A 19,284-nucleotide genomic window follows, 5' to 3' on the forward strand; every position below is an offset into this window, starting at 1 on the left:
CAGTGTATTCAAGCAATTAATACAAATTGAATTTCTTTTTTTAAATTTTTAAATTTTATTTTGGTAACAAATGGAGCTACACACTCCTGAACTGTAAGGAACCTCTTTGGTTTTTCCAGTTTATGAGGAGTAGGCAAAAAACAATTAGAACACACACAGAGGAAACCATTGACTTTAGTAACAAAGAAAATTATATATGGCTGTCACAAAGAGTTGGAAACAACTGAACGAATAAGCAACAAAAGTCCTCCACAGCGCTAAACTAAAACATTCCACAATCCATTTTTTCTTCATTTCCCCTCCAATTTTTCGGGAAGAAATGAAAAAGGCATCAGGAAAAAATGGCAAAAAATGTTTCCCCCCTGAATTTCCCTGTTTTTCTTCTGGGCCTTCACACTAGTTGTGGTGGTGCTGTGCTCTCGTTCCCTAGGTCAACTTGGGAGTGGTTATGTCATACATGTTGCATATGTACAATCCCTTCGTCTCCACTTCGGTGTTGGTTGCTGCCTTCCAGATGATGTTGTACTGCAACGTTTTTCATTCCTGTCCATTGGCCGTGTGCTGGATGGGGCTGATGGTGGTTGGAACCCAGCAGAATCCGTGTGTGTGTGCATGCACACACATACACACACACAGAGGTTTCCCCATCCTGAGCCCGGTCAAGAAAATGTGTTCTTGTATTAATGTGTTGTGTGTATTGGTGCTTGCAAACTGCATGATCCACGTTGTGTTAGATCATAGAATCATAGAATCATAGAATAGCAGAGTTGGAAGGGGCCTACAAGGCGATCGAGTCCAATCCCCGCTCAATGCAGGAATCCACCCTAAAGCATCCCTGACAGATGCTTGTCCAGCTGCCTCTTGAAGGCCTCTAGTGCGGGAGAGCCCACAACCTCCCTAGGGAACTGATTCCATTGTCGAACTGCTCTAACAGTCAGGAAGTTTTTCCTGATGTCCAGCCGGAATCTGGCTTCCTGTAACTTGAGCCCGTTATTCCGTGTCCTGCACTCTGGGAAGATCTAGAAGAGGTCCTGGCCCTCCTCTGTGTGACAACCTTTCAAGTATTTGAAGAGTACTATCATGTCTCCCCTCAATCTTCTCTTCTCCAGGCTAAACATGCCCAGTTCTTTCAGTCTCTCTCCACTAACGTAATGCAACCTTCCTCAGCCTGGCACCTTCCAGAAGTGTTGGACGCATCGCTATGCTGGTTGGGGATGATGGGAGATGTAGCTCAACACCTCTGGAGAGAGGTGGGTTGGGGAAGGCTGACCTTCCAGCTCTACCGTTACGGTTTTGTAAGGAAAAGAAGTCAGGAAATTGTGACTCATGTTCTATTAAAAAAAAAAAAGGTACATATACTTGAAGAAGACAAGCATGGTGATAACCTGACCTGGGTTGCAGTGTGAAACCGTGATAACCCATCCAGTCATTGGGTCGAAGGCCAAGGGGGCAGCTGCATTGCTTTGCATTCCGATCTGTTGATCTGTGGTATGAGCTGAGGATGCTATGCTGCTTTGTGCATCAGAAGTGGTGATGGTTAGGAAGGAGCATGTGTGTGAACGCTTTCGGAATGGGTCATTGTGGGGTACAGTCCCCTAGGGCATTTTCCTGTAACAAGCGCGCCCCTGTGCTATCCGGGGCCTTGCCAGTCATCTGCAGTTTTTTTGGGACAGAATGTGTTAAGAAGTGCTGGGATTTGCTCCAGAGTCATACAGTAACTTTCAGAACCTAAGAATTTCCAAGCGCCATCTTTGAATAGGTAGAATTTGGAAGTAAGACTGACAGCTTTGTAAAGACTTCTTTAAAATTGACCAGATTGGTTCTGTTCAGATAGGAATTGCAAAACCTTAATGAATGCCTTTTTTAAAAAAATGTCCCTGAAGGGAGAAGTTAATGCAATTTGGAATTTTATCTGCTTGATTTATCTGCAGAGCTGAAGGAAAATCCATCTCTCTTTTTTTCCAATCTTTGTCACACAAACAGGGCTAGGTGTGTGTGTGATAGAGAGAGGGTGGGTGGGTGCTTGGTCGTGCCATCTTGCATGGTGGAGCAACCTGTTTCATGCAGCACTATTATTTATTTATTTATTTTATTTATTTATCGCATTTCTATACCACCCAATAGCCGGAGCTCTCTGGGCGGTTCACAAAAATTAAAAACATTCAAAGTATAAAACAACAGTATAAAACCATAATATAAAATACAATATAGAAGCTCAACCAGATAAAAACAGCAGCAATGCAAAATTACGAATTTAAAACAAATAGTTAAAACTGTTAAAATGCTGGGAGAATAAAAAGGTCTTCACCTGGCGTCTAAAAGCATATAATGTAGGTGCCAGGCGAACCTCCTTAGGGAGCTCATTCCACAGCCAGGGTGCCACAGCAGAGAAGGCCCTCCTCCTGGTAGCCACCTGTCTCACTTCCTTTGGGGTTGGGGACATAAAAAGCAGGAATTGGTGTCTGAATAGTGCAGTAAGAGTTTTTAAAAAGTTGGCTTTATTTGGGCAGAAGTGGGGGTGGAGGAATTTGGCTCCGCTTCAGGCAGCCAAATACCCCAGTCTAGCATTGGGGTGGTGTGTATATATGTATTATTATTATTATTATTATTATTATTATTATCATCATCATCATCATCATCATCATCATCATCTTTGTATCCTGCCTTTTGCCCTATGGTGGGCCTCAGGGTGGCTTTACAAAATTAAAACATATATTGTTAAAAGCTATAAATAGAAATATACAAAAGTTTAAAATATAATTAAATATATTTCAATTTTAAAATACACAACAAATTTTAAAAGTCCTAGCCATAGATGGAGGTCCAGATTATTCACCAAAGGCCTGCTGGAATAAAAGTTTTTGCCTGCCACACACACACACACACACACACACACACATCTTGAGACAGGAAGGTGAAATAGCCGGTTTTGGTGCTAACCTTGATCCCTGGGCCCCCAAGTGCAAAGGTACAAGTTCAGCATGATCCTTTGTAGAGAGAGGCTCCAATAATGGATGAGGAGGGCCAAGATAATCACCAAGAGGACCCCCCCACCCAACTCCCTTATCTGTATTAGAACGTTGTTCTTTGATTCTTCTAGGTACAGACAAGCGCATCGTGGTGAGGACCAGGAACAACTCCGAATCTGCCAGAGCGCCCCCAAGCGTGGACAGGAGGCGACAACTCTCCGAATCCCAGGCGGACACCATGAGTGGCTCTGACAGCCGAATGAACCTCCGACAACTGGGAACTCCCAGAGGTATGAGCTGGGAAGTTGCCCAGTTGACAAATGAAGCATCTTTTAAAAATGTGTGCCCCCCGGCGCCAATAGAAGACAAGTTGGAATTGAGGTCTGTGCAGATATCGGAAGAGGAGTTACGCTGGGCGACCCGCTGTGCCTCTTTTCCGGTTCTGATTTTTCATTCAAGTGGCTGGATCAGGGCCACAAGTCTCCAGGCGTCTGCAGGAATCTGGTTGAGAATTGGCCCTTGTGAGAACCTAGGTTGTTCCGCATTGTCTTGCCTCTAGCCAACCATCAAGTTTGCGGTCCTCATGGTTGTAGAAGGGAGATGTGGGAAGTGTCATGGGAAGAGTTGTAGACCAGAGCGGCATGGGGTGGAGTAGATCACTGACCTGTACATTTCTGTTCCACTGTTTCCTGGTAATTTCAGGTCTCCCCCAAAATCCAGATCGCTTCCAAATCTGGCCCTTCTGAGGTTCCAAGTTGGCCCTCTGTGTTCCCCGCAGTGGCTGTGCTTCCTTCCCCTGAGCCACCTCCTTTCCCCCACCTACTGGTCCTTTGGTGGCTTCCCAGCTTTTGTGTCAGTGTGGTGTAGTGGCTACAGTGTCGGGCTGGGAGTCAGGAGATCCGGGTTCTAGTCCCCACTCGGCCATGGAAACCCCCCTGGGTGACTTTGGGCCAGTCACAGACTCTCAGCCCAACCTACCTCACAGGGTTGTTATGAGGATAAAATGGAGAGGAGGAGGATTATGTACACCACCTTGGGTTTCTTGGAAGAAAAAAGGTGGGCTATAAATGTAATAATAATAATAATAAATAATCCCCCCTTATTCTACAAGGCTGAAATGCCTCTCCTGAGGCTTTACTTACTGAGAATAAGAGGTTTAATCTAAAACATGCTGGCATTTTTAAAATGTTTTTGGCCCCATTCTGTTTGCCTTGGGTCCTGCTCCTTTGCCTTCACCCCTCCCCTGATCTCTCTGAAATGGAACCTGGCCCTTCGGCTGGAAGAGGTACCCCCACCCCCGCTCCAGCGATCTTCATGGTACACCTGCCTCTAGATCAAGATCAAAGGTCATACCCCTGACTTGTCAGTTCAGATATCTCACTTAACCCGAGTTACCTGTAATGCATTTTATTTATTTATTTATTACATTTTTATACCGTCCAATAGCCGAAGCTCTCTGGGTGGTTCACAAAAGTTAAAACCATAATAAAACAACCAACAGGGTAAAAGCACAAATACAAAATACAGTATAAAAAGCACAACCAGGATAAAAACCACACAGCAAAATTGATATAAGATTAAAATACAGAGTTAGAACAGTAAAACTTACATATAAGTTAAAATACTGAGAGAATAAAAAGGTCTTCAGCTGGCGACGAAAGGAGTACAGTGTAGGCGCCAGGCGGACCTCTCTGGGGAGCTCATTCCACAACCGGGGTGCCACAGCGGAGAAGGCCCTCCTCCTAGTAGCCACCTGCCTCACTTCCTTTGGCAGGGGCTCACGGAGAAGGGCCCCTGTAGATGATCTTAAGGTCCGGGTAGGCACATATGGGAGGAGGCGTTCCTTCAAATAACCTGGCCCCAAACCATTTAGGGCTTTAAATGTCAATACCAGCACTTTGAATCAGGACTGGACCTGGACTGGCAGCCAATTAAGTTGTAAAAGGACTGGCGTGATGTGATCTCGCCGGCCAGTCCCTGTTAGTAAACGGGCTGCTCTGTTTTGTACCAGTTGAAGCTTCCGGACCGTTTTCAAAGGCAGCCCCACGTATAACACGTTGCAGTAATCCAAACGAGAGGTTATCAGAGCATGGGTAACTGTAGCTAGGCTATCTCTGTCCAGATGATAATGCATGTTTTGCAGACCTCCTCAACCCATGATTCCTGGTTTGCTTGCAAATTAAGCTTCCTTAGCTAGGGCTCGTTGTGGCACCTGAACTCAACCAGTGCTCTCTGCGTAGTCGTGAAACCATCGGATGCGTATGGAAAGGCAGTGATTGTGCTTTGCTTTCAGGAGGTTCCCACACCGCGTGCTCCACCCCTGGTGAGAGGAAGAATCGGGGTCAGCTGACTCGGGGGCGAAAGAAAATATTTGAAGCCTACATGTCAAGGGAGGACGTCTCAGCAGGTCTGAAAAGGAAAACACTTATCCAGGTGCTTGGAGCTTAATCTGTATAACTGTCAGCGGGAGCAGCAGGTGTTCCTGTTGCAGAGGATTTATATTTGAGGATGGGGGCCGCTCTCTGGTCTCTCAGGGGCCATTTCCCTTCCTATACTTCACCCTGGATAGCTCGTAGTAAGGGCTGCAGGCAGTAAGCACTTGAATCGGAAAGAAGAAGGGAAACATTTTACCCTTCTTCATTGAGAACAAGGCAGCGAGGTACTTAAACTGCGGGGAAACGGGCTCTTGTTTCCTAGCCTGTAACCTAAACCTCTAATTCTCTCCCAAAGGAGGCTCCGTTCCGTATGGCTTTCTAGTATTTTAAAATGCGTTCGCTCCACATTTCTGTTTTTAAGATTTTCTCCTTCTCTTCTGCTGCTGGTGGTGTTTCAGAGTTGGTTTTAAAGTTTCCAAATGTTTTTAGAGTTCTTAAACGTTTTTAAAATGTTTAAATTGTAAGTTGCCTTGGGGCCCCTATTTCAGCTGAAAGGGAACTCATAAATTTATAAAAAATAAAGAAAGAACTTGGTGTGTCAAACCTCAGGTTTAGGAGCCTTATGAGCCTTATGAGGTCCTTCCTGAATCCCCATCATGGCACCCTTTCTGCACATCTCACAATATGTTTAAGGGCTAGGTACCAGTGTCAACTACTTCCCCTCTATTCTTCTTGAATTAGAAGCTGGGATTCCAAGAGTAGAATCATAGAATGGTAGAGTTGGAAGGGGAGTAAAAAATAGCCAAAGGCAAGGATGGAACCAAGTAATCTTCAACAATAATATTAGTAAAAGTTTTATTAAAGTGCCAGATGCCTATGCGTTTCGAACGCGGCTGCGTCCTTCCTCAGGACTTTATAACGGTATAAGAAACAGCTGTTTCCAACTAGTTGTCAAGGTCTCTTTTCCCTATATATCTCACTTCTTCCTGTATCATGCTAGCCTAGCAGCTTCTGCAGACAACTGCACAAATGTTATAAAGCCCTGAGGAAGAACGCAACCGCGTTCGAAATGCGTAGGCACCTGGCACTTTAATAAAACTTTTACTAATATTATTGTTGAAGATTACTTGGTTCCACCCTTGCCTTTGGCTATTTTTTACTCCCCTACGGGGTTTTCCTTGCTTTCACACAAGAGTTGGAAGGAGCCTACAAGGCCATCAAGCCCAACCCCCTGCTCAATGCAGGAATCCTCCTTAAAGCATCCCTGACAGATGGTTGTCCAGCTGCCTCTTGAAGGCATCTCGTTTGGGAGAGACCACGACCCCCCTAGGCAATTGATTCCATTGTCTACTGCTCTAACAGTCAGGAAGTAGACCCATTGAGATGAATGGGATCAAGAAGTGAGTCATGACTAACTTCAGTCCCGTTCGTTTCAATGTGTTTACTCTAAGTAGGACTTGAGTTGGATTCTTCCCCAAGAGAGGAGACTGGGATGGGGTTCATCAGAATAGCAGCGACAGCGGATTCAGGTGGGATTGATATTGTTGGTAGAGAAAATGCTCTGTGGAGCTGGAGGGTGGGGATGTTTTAGGGGCCTTCTAACCGATTTGCGTGTGACCTCTCTCATCTGCCTAGTAAGATGAGTTCAGCAATGGAGCACACAGAGTCAGTTCAGACAACACGTTAGTCAACGCAGTGTGAAAACTCCACTCAGTGGTTGTGTTTTTAGGAGGTACTCCCCATGTAACATGTTCTAACTCCACCGTTGTGTGACTGTGGGCTACCGTGGAGTTGAGTAAAATCCATCACGATATTTGATTGACGGTTCCTCTGCCCTCTCTCCTCCTGATGGTATCCCATCAGCCATTGCTGCAAAAAAACCAATCCCGGCAGCTCTCCTAGAGCGGAACTCCCTCTTTTCACCGCTCTTGCCAGAGGACTCAGTAGTCAGTGGGAAATGTCAACTCAACGCAATGGAAAACTCCACAGAGCCCTCCACATAACATGCAACACAATGGTTGTGCAGGAACTCTCCTCAGCACAGCGAGGATATTCTGCGTGGAGTGTTGTTTTCCCGCCAGACAATGCATTTCTCAATGGTGGTGTAAAAACTCCACCGTGGAGTTCTAAAACCACCGTTGGGAAACGTGTCGCCTGAACTGAGCTTTACAGATTTGGGTTCTCCTTTCTTTGAGGTTTCCTTTAAGAGGAATCTGTCAGGGATGCTGGAGCTGTTGATTATCCATAGAATCATAGAATCGTAGAATAGCAGAGTTGGAAGGGGCCTACAAGGCCATTGAGTCCAACCCCCTGCTCAATGCAGGAATCCACCCTAAAGCATCCCTGACAGATGGTTGTCCAGCTGCCTCTTGAAGGCCTCTAGTGTGGGAGAGCCCACAACCTCCCTAGGGAACTGATTCCATTGTCATACTGCTCTAACAGTCAGGAAGTTTTTCCTGATGTCCAGATGGAATTTGGCTTCCTTTAACTTGAGCCCGTTATTCCATGTCCTGCACTCTGGGAGGATTAAGAAGAGATCCTGGCCCTCCTCTGTGTGACAACCTTTTAAGTATTTGAAGAGTGCTATCATGTCTCCCCTCCATCTTCTCTTCTCCGGGCTAAACATGCCCAGTTCTTTCAGTCTCTCTCCACTAACGTAATGCAGCCTTCCTCAGCCTGGCACCTTCCAGAAGTGTTGGACGCATCACTATGCTGGTTGGGGATGATGGGAGATGTAGCTCAACACCTCTGGAGAGTGGTGGGTTGGGGAAGGCTGACCTTCCAGCTCTACCGTTACGGTTTTGTAAGGAAAAGAAGTCAGGAAATTGTGACTCATGTTCTATTAAAAAAAGAAAAGAAAAGGTACATATACTTGAAGAAGACAAGCATGGTGATAACCTGATCTGTGAATTTAAAAGAAGTTTAATATGAAGGCTTCTTCCCCCACCCTGTTGAAGACCCTCTCTTCCTGCATGTTTCAAAAAACAAGCCCGCACGGCCCTGATAAATATAGCAGCTATTGTTTGCGAGTGGCTGTAAAGTAATGCGGGTTGAGGGTGACATCATGAGATCCTGGGGCCAGAGCATCAGCCCCTGACACACATGTGAGAACAGTTGTTCCTTGCAGATGGGGAGAGCGGCTGGTTCCAGATATGATATCACAGCGTGAAATGCGCAACGTTGTAAATAGGATTTTCATAGGCACAGATAATAAGGCCCATCTGCTTTCGAAGAGAAATGAGGGGAGTTCCTTTCTTTTTCAGAGGAAAAGCACGCTGCTTGTATGTATTTATTTGTTTAAATTTATTTATGTGTTAAATTTGCATCCCGGCTGCCGCATCTTCAGGCCAGTTATAAGTGCACGGTGTGAGTGTGTGTGAGAGTCGGGGGCGAGTAACCCATTATGTTTTGATTCGTTGTCTTCCGGGTGCTAATGCACAAAGCGGACCGTGCATGTGTATGCCAGCCACGTACGCAGTGCTGGCTATTCCCACAGAGATTGGCTGTAGTCCGTGCAGCTATCTTGGACGATCTCAGCCTTGTTATTTGGCAGTGGACTTTATGCAAGGTTCGTTCCCTGCAAACTTCTGAAACATTGAGAACTGGAATTAAGGGGCTTGATGGGGGAAAAACACACGTTCTTTTTGAACATCTTTCCAAGGTTGCTTATGATCTCTGAAAGGGGATTGAAAGTCTCGTCCATGCTAGGAAACTGTCTTGCACAAGTCCCAGTCAGACCCGGCTTCTACGCGGTGGAGGGTGGAACATGGCAAGGGTGTCCCGTAGCTGGCAAGAGGAGGTCTCCAAACTAGGGGTGTAGGAGAAGTGAATGTCAGTTCCTTTTACCCAGTTCACACCTCCCAAACTCTGACGTGGACTTCATTGCGATCTGTGATCAAAGTCCGAACGTTTCTGAGCTTTCAATGTGATCTGCGGGCCGAAGAAAAGAGAGCTTCGGCTATTGGGCGGTATAAATAAATAAATGAGAAAAGTGCATTTGGAAATGTGCACATTTGAAAAGTACGCATGAAAACCCCTGCACTTTTAAAGAATGTGTCCAGACACGCTTCAGTCAGCGGGAGGAAAATGTACGCTTTTTCGCTGCGCACCAAGACGCACACAGATCTTCAGGCTGACACAAAACCCCGAAGCTCACAATCTGATACGGACATGAGTTGGAAACAGCTGCAAGTTGGAATTTGAAGAACCTTGATGAGCTCAATATTTGCTGATTTGCACAGTCCTACACTGAACAAGCCTGACCTAGAAGCTTCTAGGAATTTCACCTGACCTGGCTTGTTGTATTAGTGTAAGGAATCCTCAGCCGAGCTCCCTCCATCAGGACAGCAGTTCAAGACCCACGGTGGGCTAAAGTCCTCATAGGTCCATTGACAGGAAAGAAAATGCATGGTTTTACACCACTCCCTTTCTTTTTAGTAGGGCTTGCACTGTGATCCCGGTCCGTTGTGCCCCGAGTTTTCTCAAGGGGAAGTTAAAACGCTTAGGGAAATAGCATTGGAATTGCTCTTTTCTCTGTGTGTGCCTGCGGTTGACATTGCTACGAAACCATGAACACATGGCTCCAAGCTCCTGTAATCCACACTTGCTCCATTTTCCACCTATGAGCAAAGAATCGTATGTCGGTAACATCCTGTAAAGGTCTACTGCCAGGCTACATACAAGGTCCTTTTTACGCAACTGGATTGTAACGTGTTGTCCAACAAAGCATCTTTTCTACCAAAGTGTAGTCCGAAGGATGAGTAATGTGTCCTCATGCTAGTGGTGGTCTCTTGTGTGAAGAAAAACTCTCCAAATTGGCCTCCTCCTCCATAAATCTGCATATTTTTCATGTATGGTCACCTACATTCAGAGGCCTTCCAGAATACCAAAAAACCCGCCCCGTTACAGTGAGTTTATATGGGAATAAAACTTCAGGAAGAGGCCCATGATTGTTATCAATTGCAAATGGAATAATTTTCAAAACTTAAATGAAAACATCCACTTTAAAGCCGTGTCTAATTAAAGTTTGGCTGTAGTTTTGAACGGTGACATGCATGTGAAAGCGAAGTTTTATAAAATGTAGGTGGAGTTTTTAACCCAACTATATTTCCCAGAATGCTTTTCATTTGTCGTATTTCATAGAATCATAGAATAGTAGAGTTGAAAGGGGCCTCGAAGGCCATCGAGTCCAACCCCCTGCTCAATGCAGGAATCCACCCTAAAGCATCCCTGACAGATGGTTGTCTAGCTGCCGCTTGAAGGCCTCTGGTGTGGGAGAGCCCACAACCTCACCAGGCAACTGATTCCATTGTCGTACTGCTCTAACAGTCAGGAAGTTTTTCCTGATGTCCAGCTGGAATCTGGCTTCCTGTCACTTGAGCCCATTATTCCGTGTCCTGCACTCTGGGAGGATCGAGAAGAGATCCTGGCCCTCCTCTGTGTAAAAGCTTTTTTACACAGAGCTTTTACACTTTTTATTTCTAAAAGCTGCCTGTAATCGTACAGGTTTCCTCTTGTGCAACAATGGGGGTGGTGGTAACTGAATCTAAGCAAGAAAATGGGGTTAATTTACTTATAGATTGATGTGAAAATTAGTATGAACTGTTTGCTTTACTTTAAGTCTCAGATTTCAGCTTGAACGAAAAAGAACTCCTATGATTTTCCAATTCATTTTAGTGTTTAATGGTGAGATACCCATCTAGGATGAGTGCGGTGATAACTGCCTTGAGGTCATCAGGAATTTAAAACATTTCTAAATAAATGTATTTGAAATAGGGAGACCGTTGTTTAGATTAGGAGTCAGGAATGTGTGGCCCTCTAGATATCACTGGACTGCAACTCCCATCAGACTGAGCAAGCATACCAATGTCTGGAGGGGGCCACGCTTTCTCCATCCCTGGTTTAGATCCTCATTCAGCCATGACGCTCACTAGGAAACAAGTGCTGTTCTTGCTTGCAGGGCTGTTGAGAAGATATAATGGCATAATCCTGTGCATGTCAGCTTGAAGTCTCTGGGGATAAACATTTGCAAAAGTAAAACAAATAAATAGGACAACGTGATGGAGCAGAGGCTGAAAAATAACTCTAGCTGCGGGAGTTTGTGCGGGTCCAGGAAGTGGTCCGTCAAAACGAATGAAAGCACAGTTCTGAGTCTCAACTATAATTTTGAGATTTCTAGATTCATGATGGACATGAAAAAGGTATAATTCATTGTTGGAATTGTTAGGGAAAGTGATTCAAAGCAAGCCAACAAGTTCTTAATGCTCTTGACAACTGAGAATTGAATGTACCGACTGCTTTAATGACTGTGGTACGTACTTACGTTAAAGACCGATGCCCTGCCTTTCAACCAGACGATCTCCAAGGCAGCGCGTAACATATTGAAATCATACCAAAAAACTGACTCCACAGACATTTTTACTCTAGAATCATAGAATAGTAGAGTTGGAAGGAGCCTGTAAGGCCATCAAGTCCACCCTCTGCTGAAAGCAGGAATCCACCTCGATCGCTGCATTCCTCAGCCAGAGCGTATCCTGGCTCTGCTCTGATGAAGCCACCTGAGGGCTCCTTACGCTTCTGAGAGCAAGTCCCCATCTCTGCTGTGACAGTGAGACCCATGCCCAGTTCTATCAAAGCCACGCAGCCTACACCAGCCTTTCCCAACCTGGCACCATCCAGAGGCTACAGTTCTGACTGAGGATAATAGAAACTGTAGTCCAGCATCATTGTCACTTGAGGCTCAGGTGACCTCAGTGGCACGGAGTGCCTTCTGCAAACTCCGGTTGGTGGCCCAGCTACGCCCCTATCTAGACAGGGATAACCTGGCTTCAGTTGTCCATGCTCTGGTAACCTCCAAGTTAGATTACTGCAATGCACTCTACGTAGGGCTGCCTTTGAAGATGGTTCGGAAGCTGCAGCTCGTGCAAAATGCAGCGGCCAGATTGATTTTGGGAACCAGAAGATTCGACCATATAACATCTGCTCTGGTCCACTTGCACTGGCTGCCTGTATGTTTCCGAGCCCAATTCAAGGTGCTGGTTTTGACCTATAAAGCCTTACACGGCTTGGGACCACAATACCTGACGGAACGCCTCTCCCGACGTGAATATACCTGGTCACTACGTTCAACATCTAAGGTCCTCCTCCGGGTGCCTACTCCGAGAGAGGCTCGGAGTGTGGCAACGAGGGACAGGGCCTTTTCGGTGGTGGCCCCCAGACTGTGGAACGATCTCCCTGAGGAGACTTGCCTGGTGCCAATGCTGCTATCTTTCCGGCACCAGGTTAAGACTTTCCTCTTTGCCCAGGCATATGGTGGCACATCTTAATCACACACATGTTTAGTTTTTTAACGGTTTTTAAGTGCTTTATGTGTATACGTTCTGTGTTTTAGAATTTTAAATTTTGTATACTCGTTTTTATCTTAATTTTAGAATTTCTGTAAACCGTCCAGAGAGCCCCGGCTATGGGAGCGGTATATAAGTGAAATAATAATAATAATAATAATAACAACAACAACAACAACAACAACTGTAGTCCAGCACCTCTGAAGGGCCACTGGATTGGGAAAGTCTGCTTTATACCTTTTCCAGCTGTGCTTTTGCGTTGATTACAGCTTTTGGTGATCACTCTGGCTGCTGGTGCAGATGCAATATTTCCCTTGTGCTGCCCTTTTTCTGGGCCTTAACAAGCGGTCATCTGTCTCATGGAGGTGGGTTAAGGCGGTATCATTACAATAAGTAAGAAACAGCAAGTTGTCTCTAGTAATCTTACTTGCATTGCATTAAAGCGATTCCTCGTTTGAGATCTAATTCCAGTTCTCTCACTTTCTCTTTTTTTAAAAGGGACCCCTGAGAATCAACCCCAAGAAATACCACGAGGCCTTCATTCCATCTCCAGTAAGTAACGTGCAATTCCGTGAAGTTAGCAGTCAGTGAAACACATGTTGAGCAAACTCTGCCCCCTTGGCTGGATGGAGCAGTGAGGAATTCAATCCCCAAATGTGCAGAGAATACGTAAAATCATTGGGAGAAATCCCTCCAGCATTGCTCCTACCCAGCCTCTGATCCGTGGAGATTGCACTGAAATTAACGGCAGTTGACCAGGGGCCGAAATCCGTAGTTCCATCACAGAGTGATCTGAACTTCTGGTACTGGAGGTGATGTTCCTTTGGAGCCGGCTGAGGCCAGCTGAGCCCAGGTTGGAGACCACCGGTTAGCTGTAAACCGAGGCTTTAGGATTATGCTTACAGATGGCTTACAGATTTTCCCCTGACTTTATGTTAAGCTCCCCAAAACAAATGTGCTTTTCGGCTGCTGGTTTGCTGCATGAGCTAATTTGTAAACCTGATCTCAAAGTAATGTGCGCGCTGTGTCTTAACGTGCTCGCCTTGGAACGCCAACCCACGTGCGGCTCGTGAAACTTCTGTCAAGCGGGACTGTGCGTACCTTCACTTCCTCCTGGCTGGGGGATGGCTGGAGTTGTAGTTGGGGGAGCAGCAAGAGGGGAAGGCACTTACGTGACCCAAAGCGTAAGAGAAAATATCCTCAGGTGCCTGGATGATGAAGAAGAAGATGATTATGCCCAACGTGTTTCAGAAAGGTATTTCGTTACTCAGGGGTAACATCTTTAAGTGTGATGCAAATATTTCCCCCCAGTGCTGCTTCTGTCTTAAAATGCTCATTTTTCAAATTGGAAAGATTTCATTTGGAGAAAGATAAGCAGCCCCTGAGGAAGGAAAACCCTTTCCGATATGCGTTGGGCAATATCAGAAAGAAAGAAAGAAAGAAAGCACCTGAGAATATTTTCTCTTCTGTTTTGGGTGTTGTAGACCAACACATCTGGAGAGCACCAGCTTTGGGAAAGGCTGCTGTAAATAGGAATTGCTATCTAAACCTCTTTGAGGTTGCGCTCTGCTTCCTCACATATGCCTGGATTTGGAGGTCTGGTAGCCCTTACTTTAAAGAAGTCTGGTGAGCAAGATGCTGACTGAGGCTCCGTCAACGTGAGCCCGGCTGCCAGAATAATCTTGAAGGAACACGACTGGATTCTACTACCGAAACTACCCCAGGCCTGGCTTTGCCTGCTGCCAGAACAGGAGCCTAACTGGGAAGCTGTACAGAAGCTGCTCTGAGGTCTTTGGGGGAAAAGCAAGTGGAAGCGTAATCAATACAGAAAGTATTTATTTATAGTGTTTATTGGCCGCTCAACACCAAGAGCATGTCTACACCGGGCGATATCCCGGGGATTGTCCCTGTGCGTCCACATGATGCACAGGGGATCCCGGGAGCAGGGAGGGAAGATCCCTACATTTCCCTGGGAATATCGCCCTTTTGCGGCTTTTCCCGCGGTCCCAGGATGATCCTGAGGACCGTGGATTGTGTGGCCGGCTGTCCCGGCTTCTTCCCTCTTCCTCGCGAGTAGCGGAGGTCATCTGAGGGAAGGAGCCAGGATGGGAAGAGTTCAGGGCCATCAGGGGTGGGGTGGGGTGGGGAGCGGGGTTGGGACTTTTTTTTTTTTTTTACTTTTTCGCTGGAGTGCAGGTGTGCTCCAGCTCCTGTATTCTTTTTTTTTAAAAAAGTGGGCAAAATGTCCTCCTTCCTCCCTGGACGTCACGCGCCATATGTGAATGCAGGGGGAGGATCTCGAAATCAGCATATCGCGAGATCCTCCCCCCTCCCTCCTGGATCGCCGGGAGGTGTAGACATGCCCCAAAAGGATCCCCGAGCAGTGAACAACAATGCCAATGCCAAAATACAAACGGTGAAAATGCTGAAAATGTAGCAGTTAGAACAACCAGCCTGTGTCTGAGCAGGGGAAGCGTGTTTCGGTAAGAGTGCAGACTCCCAAGAGCAGAGCATCATTTGGCAAGGGATTCTGCGGAGAGGGAGCCAATATGTAAAAAAAAAGCTTTACTCCGAGTGGTCTCTGAAGCTCATGTGGAGCCTCCTGGTGTGCCTCATCTTGATGACCTCAGTAAGAAGGCAGGTTGATAAGGGAGAAGTTGCGCTCTTAGGTGTTTCAGTCTAGCAACCTCTATTACCTGTCCTGTTTTGTCTGAGAGAAGAGCTAAGGTGCTTCAGGGAATAAAGTAAGGAGAAGGGGGAAGGTGCAGTAATATAGGTTCTTCTTCAACGTATCCCTACCCTTCTTTCTGAACAGGGTGTTGTTGTTTTTTGCAATGCTGTGATCAGTCCTAGGTGCCTCAGTCTATCACAAGGGTGGGCTACTGTCGTGTTTCTCTAAACCTTCTGCCTTCTTGGGAGACAATAACGAAGCCTGCTAAGTAATCCACAAAGCTTTATTCAAGCAATAAACATCTCTTCCCACCTGAAGGAAGTCTAATCTCTAGGAACTTTCCCCTAGGCAAAACTATGCAAACTAAGTGAGGCAACTGTCCTTTCAAGAAGAATGCCCTTTCCCAACATGCGTTAACTTCAAAGAGACTAGTTCTGAGGTGGCTTCTGAAGGGATGCCAGCCAGGCTGACTTTCTCTCGCCTTCCTTTAGCTCCGCCCATTTTAGTCTGCGGCATACTCTAGGATCGCCTAAACTCTCTGTGCTCTCTCCTTCCGAAGAATGTTGGCTTCCCACTGACTGTGTATTGTTTGCCCTTGAGGAGATAAGCTCTGGAGAGGGTTCAGTCCCAGCTGGTGAAGAGCCCGTGAGAGCTTTCTCCCCCACTGGTGCAGACTGGCCTGTTTCTGGCACCAACTCCTCTACTTCTGATTAATCACTTGAAACACCTTCTTCCAACCCAACTTCTTCTACTCTAGAGACCTGAGAGGAGAAAACATTCTGGGATATCTCCCCATGATCCTCCTTATGTGGGGTACTCTATATATGCATACATGTGAGGATGGGTGGAGGAGGAAGGTGGAAAATCTAGAAAGAAAGCTCACCATCCCGAATAAACTTTATAGGAACACAAGCATCATTCAAGAGTTTTAAGGTTTTCCCCGCCCTCCCTAGGAACATGAAAAATATGAGTAAGGTACATTTTGAAGATAGAGATGTGCTTTAAATGGTGCTTTTATTTTAAGAGCTTTCCCCCACCGCTTTCATGCTGCCTAGATGGTTAGTTGTCGTGGTGTTGAGTCATTTGCCGTGTTGATCTCGGGGGCTTTTTAGCAAGAACGGGCAATGTTCCAAATGGCACAGGTGTTTTCAAATGGGCAAGAGCTGTGACCCTCTGACCAATACATCAGTCAGTAACAATCTTTAGAAAAGTCTGTCAGCTGGTCTTATGACCCAGGCTTGTACTCATTTACTTGGAAGTAAGTCCCGGTGTGTTCCCGGGTATGAACGTAGGACGCTTCCTGCATTGAGCAGGGGGTTGGACTCGATGGCCTTCTAGGCCCCTTCCAACTCTACTATTGTATGATTCTATGACTGTAGCTTTAGGTGGTTCCTCCCCATTGCTTTGTTGGAGGGCGGTGCTGGTGAGAGGAGAAATCCCAGGCACGCTCAGGGTGCGTGTGAATCAACCCCATAGGCCCCGTTCCTTGTTAGGAATACATTTCTTCTAGAAAATGAAGAGAAGGAGAACGTCTTCTTTCCCCCCGCTGCAATGGCATGCCATCTGACTCTGACAATCCAGTGGGCAGATGGCAGACCTGCTTTTTATTTCCTTGTGCAATCAGGAAATGAGACGCTGTGGCAAACAAGCTGCCCTCCGTCACCTCCTGGCACTGTTAACTTCTTAAGCACCAGGGTGATGACTGAAATGAGAAGGCCCTTCTCTCTCAGATGATGTAAAACATTTTAAAGTATGCGGTGGGATTACTTTCGGAGTTGAGGGGAAAGGCGGGGGGACGGCGAAGAGAAAATCTGGACTCCTCAGAAGAATAGCTTCCCGGCTGAATTATGTTAGTCCAAGAAGCTTTGCAATCTTTCTGCATCTTGTCATGGGAGGCAGCCTTTGCACAGCTGTCGAGCTGCTGCAGAGAGCAACTTGTCCCGCTGTGGGATGGCCTTCATTTCACATCAGTTTCTGCCTCTCAGTAAAGATATCGATGGGGGAAACGCACTTTGCCCCACATTAACCATGGCGGGGAAAGAGATCTTGCATTCGGGCAGAACGGGCGGCGTAGATACGGCACGTTGGTCCTCGCTAGGCAGTAATATATTTGTGCAAGATCTCGTTCCCCACCACAGTTTCTGTGGGGCACAGTGCTCCCCCCCCAGCAATATCTTGATGGTGAGAAAATGCACTCTTTCTCTTTCTCTCTCACCCCCCCCCCCCCATTGAGAAGATCCATTGCTGTTTGGAATATAGTGTAGTTTGGTTGTAGGAGTCTTTTGGCTACTGCCTTTTGGCCCCTTCTGTCAAGGGTCTCATTCCCTTGTGGGTAATCTATCAGGGGCTACATCATCATCATCATCATCATCATCAATTTATTTCTTACCCGCCTCTCCATTTTGATCAAGGCGGGTAAATATAAAATGCATAAAACTGAATTAAAACATAATATACATTGTTAAAACATCCTAAAAACATCCTAAAATTCCACTGGATAGGCCTGCCAGAAGAGACCAGTCTTTATAGCTTTCTGGAATGCTAATAAACTGTGAAGTTGACGAGTCTCCTCCGGCAGGCCATTCCATAGTCTGGCAGTAAGCGGGCCCGAAGCCGGCGATGGGCAGAACCAGAGCAGAAAGTGGATAGGGTTATCCCTTTCTCTCTCTAACACCTCCTTTTCCTGCTCTCCCTCCCCACACAGTGGGCTGCCAGGGAAGAGGCAGGTAGCTCTTGCCAGGGATCTGAACTGGTTGCATGCAGAGGGATTTTGGAATTGAGGACTGCATGAAATTAGTCCCGAGGGCCGCATAGAGCAGCGGTCCCCAACCTTTTTGGCACCAGGGATTGGTTTCGTGGAAGGCAATTCTTCCACGGACCGGGGTGGGTGGGTTGAGGGGATGGTTTTGGGAAGCCACGCCCCCGCCCCCCCAATCCAGCATCCTGGCTTTGCTTTGGCTGGGTAGGTGAAGCAGCTCACCTGCACGGCCCGGTTCCTAACAGGCCACAGACCGGTACCTGTCCATGGCCCGGGGGTTGGGGACCCCTGCCTTAGAGGGTACAATGACTGTATTAGAGAGTCTATAAACGACCTTTGACGGAGGCCCAAACATCTTTCTTTAACTGATTCGTAGAGAGCACCAAATCTGTTTGGGCTCAAAATGCATGCTCGTATTAACCATCTGCATCTAAAGTATGCCGTATGTTGCTGTGATTACCCCAAATCCGATGAATGTTCACAATCCAGGACAATTGTTTGCAAATATCTGAAAAACCAGACACAAACTCTTGTATGTCAATAGTCACCCTATTTATTATTTATTTATTAAAACATTTGCATCCGTCCCTATATCACTGGGATCTTAGGGCAGCGTGCAGGTAAACCCTAAAGTGATGTCAACCATCACCAGCTCTTGGATATTCACCGTAACGCACTTTCCAAAGATGTTTGTATTTTTGTGGGTTCCCCTCCTGGGTTTGCTTGTCGTTGTCAGTTGAGCGTGTTCAGAGGAGGGCAACCAGGATGATCAGGGGTCTGGAAACAAAGCCCTATGAAGAGAGACTGAAAGAACTGGGCATATTTAGCCTGTAGAAGAGAAGATTGAGGGGAGACATGAGAGCACTCTTCAAATACTTAAAAGGTTGTCACACAGAGGAGGGCCAGGATCTCTTCTCGATCCTCCCAGAGTGCAGGACACGGAATAACGGGCTCAAGTTAAAGGAAGCCAGATTCCGGCTGGACGTCAGGAAAAACTTCCTGACTGTTAGAGCAGTACGACAATGGAATCAGTTACTTAGGGAGGTCGTGGCCTCTCCCACCCTAGAGGCCTTCAAGAGGCAGCTGGACAACCATCTGTCAGGGATGCTGTAGGGTGGATTCCTGCATTGAGCAGGGGGTTGGACTCGATGGCCTTGTAGGCCCCTTC

The 19,284-nt window shown here is 46.5% G+C and overlaps 1 protein-coding gene across 1 annotated transcript in view; it reads left to right on the forward strand.

The window, feature by feature from the left end:
* DIS3L2 (DIS3 like 3'-5' exoribonuclease 2) overlaps positions 1-19,284 on the forward strand; it is a 316,408-nt gene that overhangs the window by 41,463 nt on the left and 255,661 nt on the right. The window contains exons 3-5 of the mRNA XM_063131760.1: positions 3,101-3,259; positions 5,263-5,402; positions 13,186-13,239. Of these exons, the coding sequence (XP_062987830.1) occupies positions 3,101-3,259; positions 5,263-5,402; positions 13,186-13,239 (353 nt within the window). The remainder of the gene's footprint in view (positions 1-3,100; positions 3,260-5,262; positions 5,403-13,185; positions 13,240-19,284) is intronic.

This window comes from Elgaria multicarinata, chromosome 8 (genome assembly GCF_023053635.1).
Source record: "Elgaria multicarinata webbii isolate HBS135686 ecotype San Diego chromosome 8, rElgMul1.1.pri, whole genome shotgun sequence".
Taxonomy (NCBI): Eukaryota; Metazoa; Chordata; class Lepidosauria; order Squamata; family Anguidae; genus Elgaria; species Elgaria multicarinata.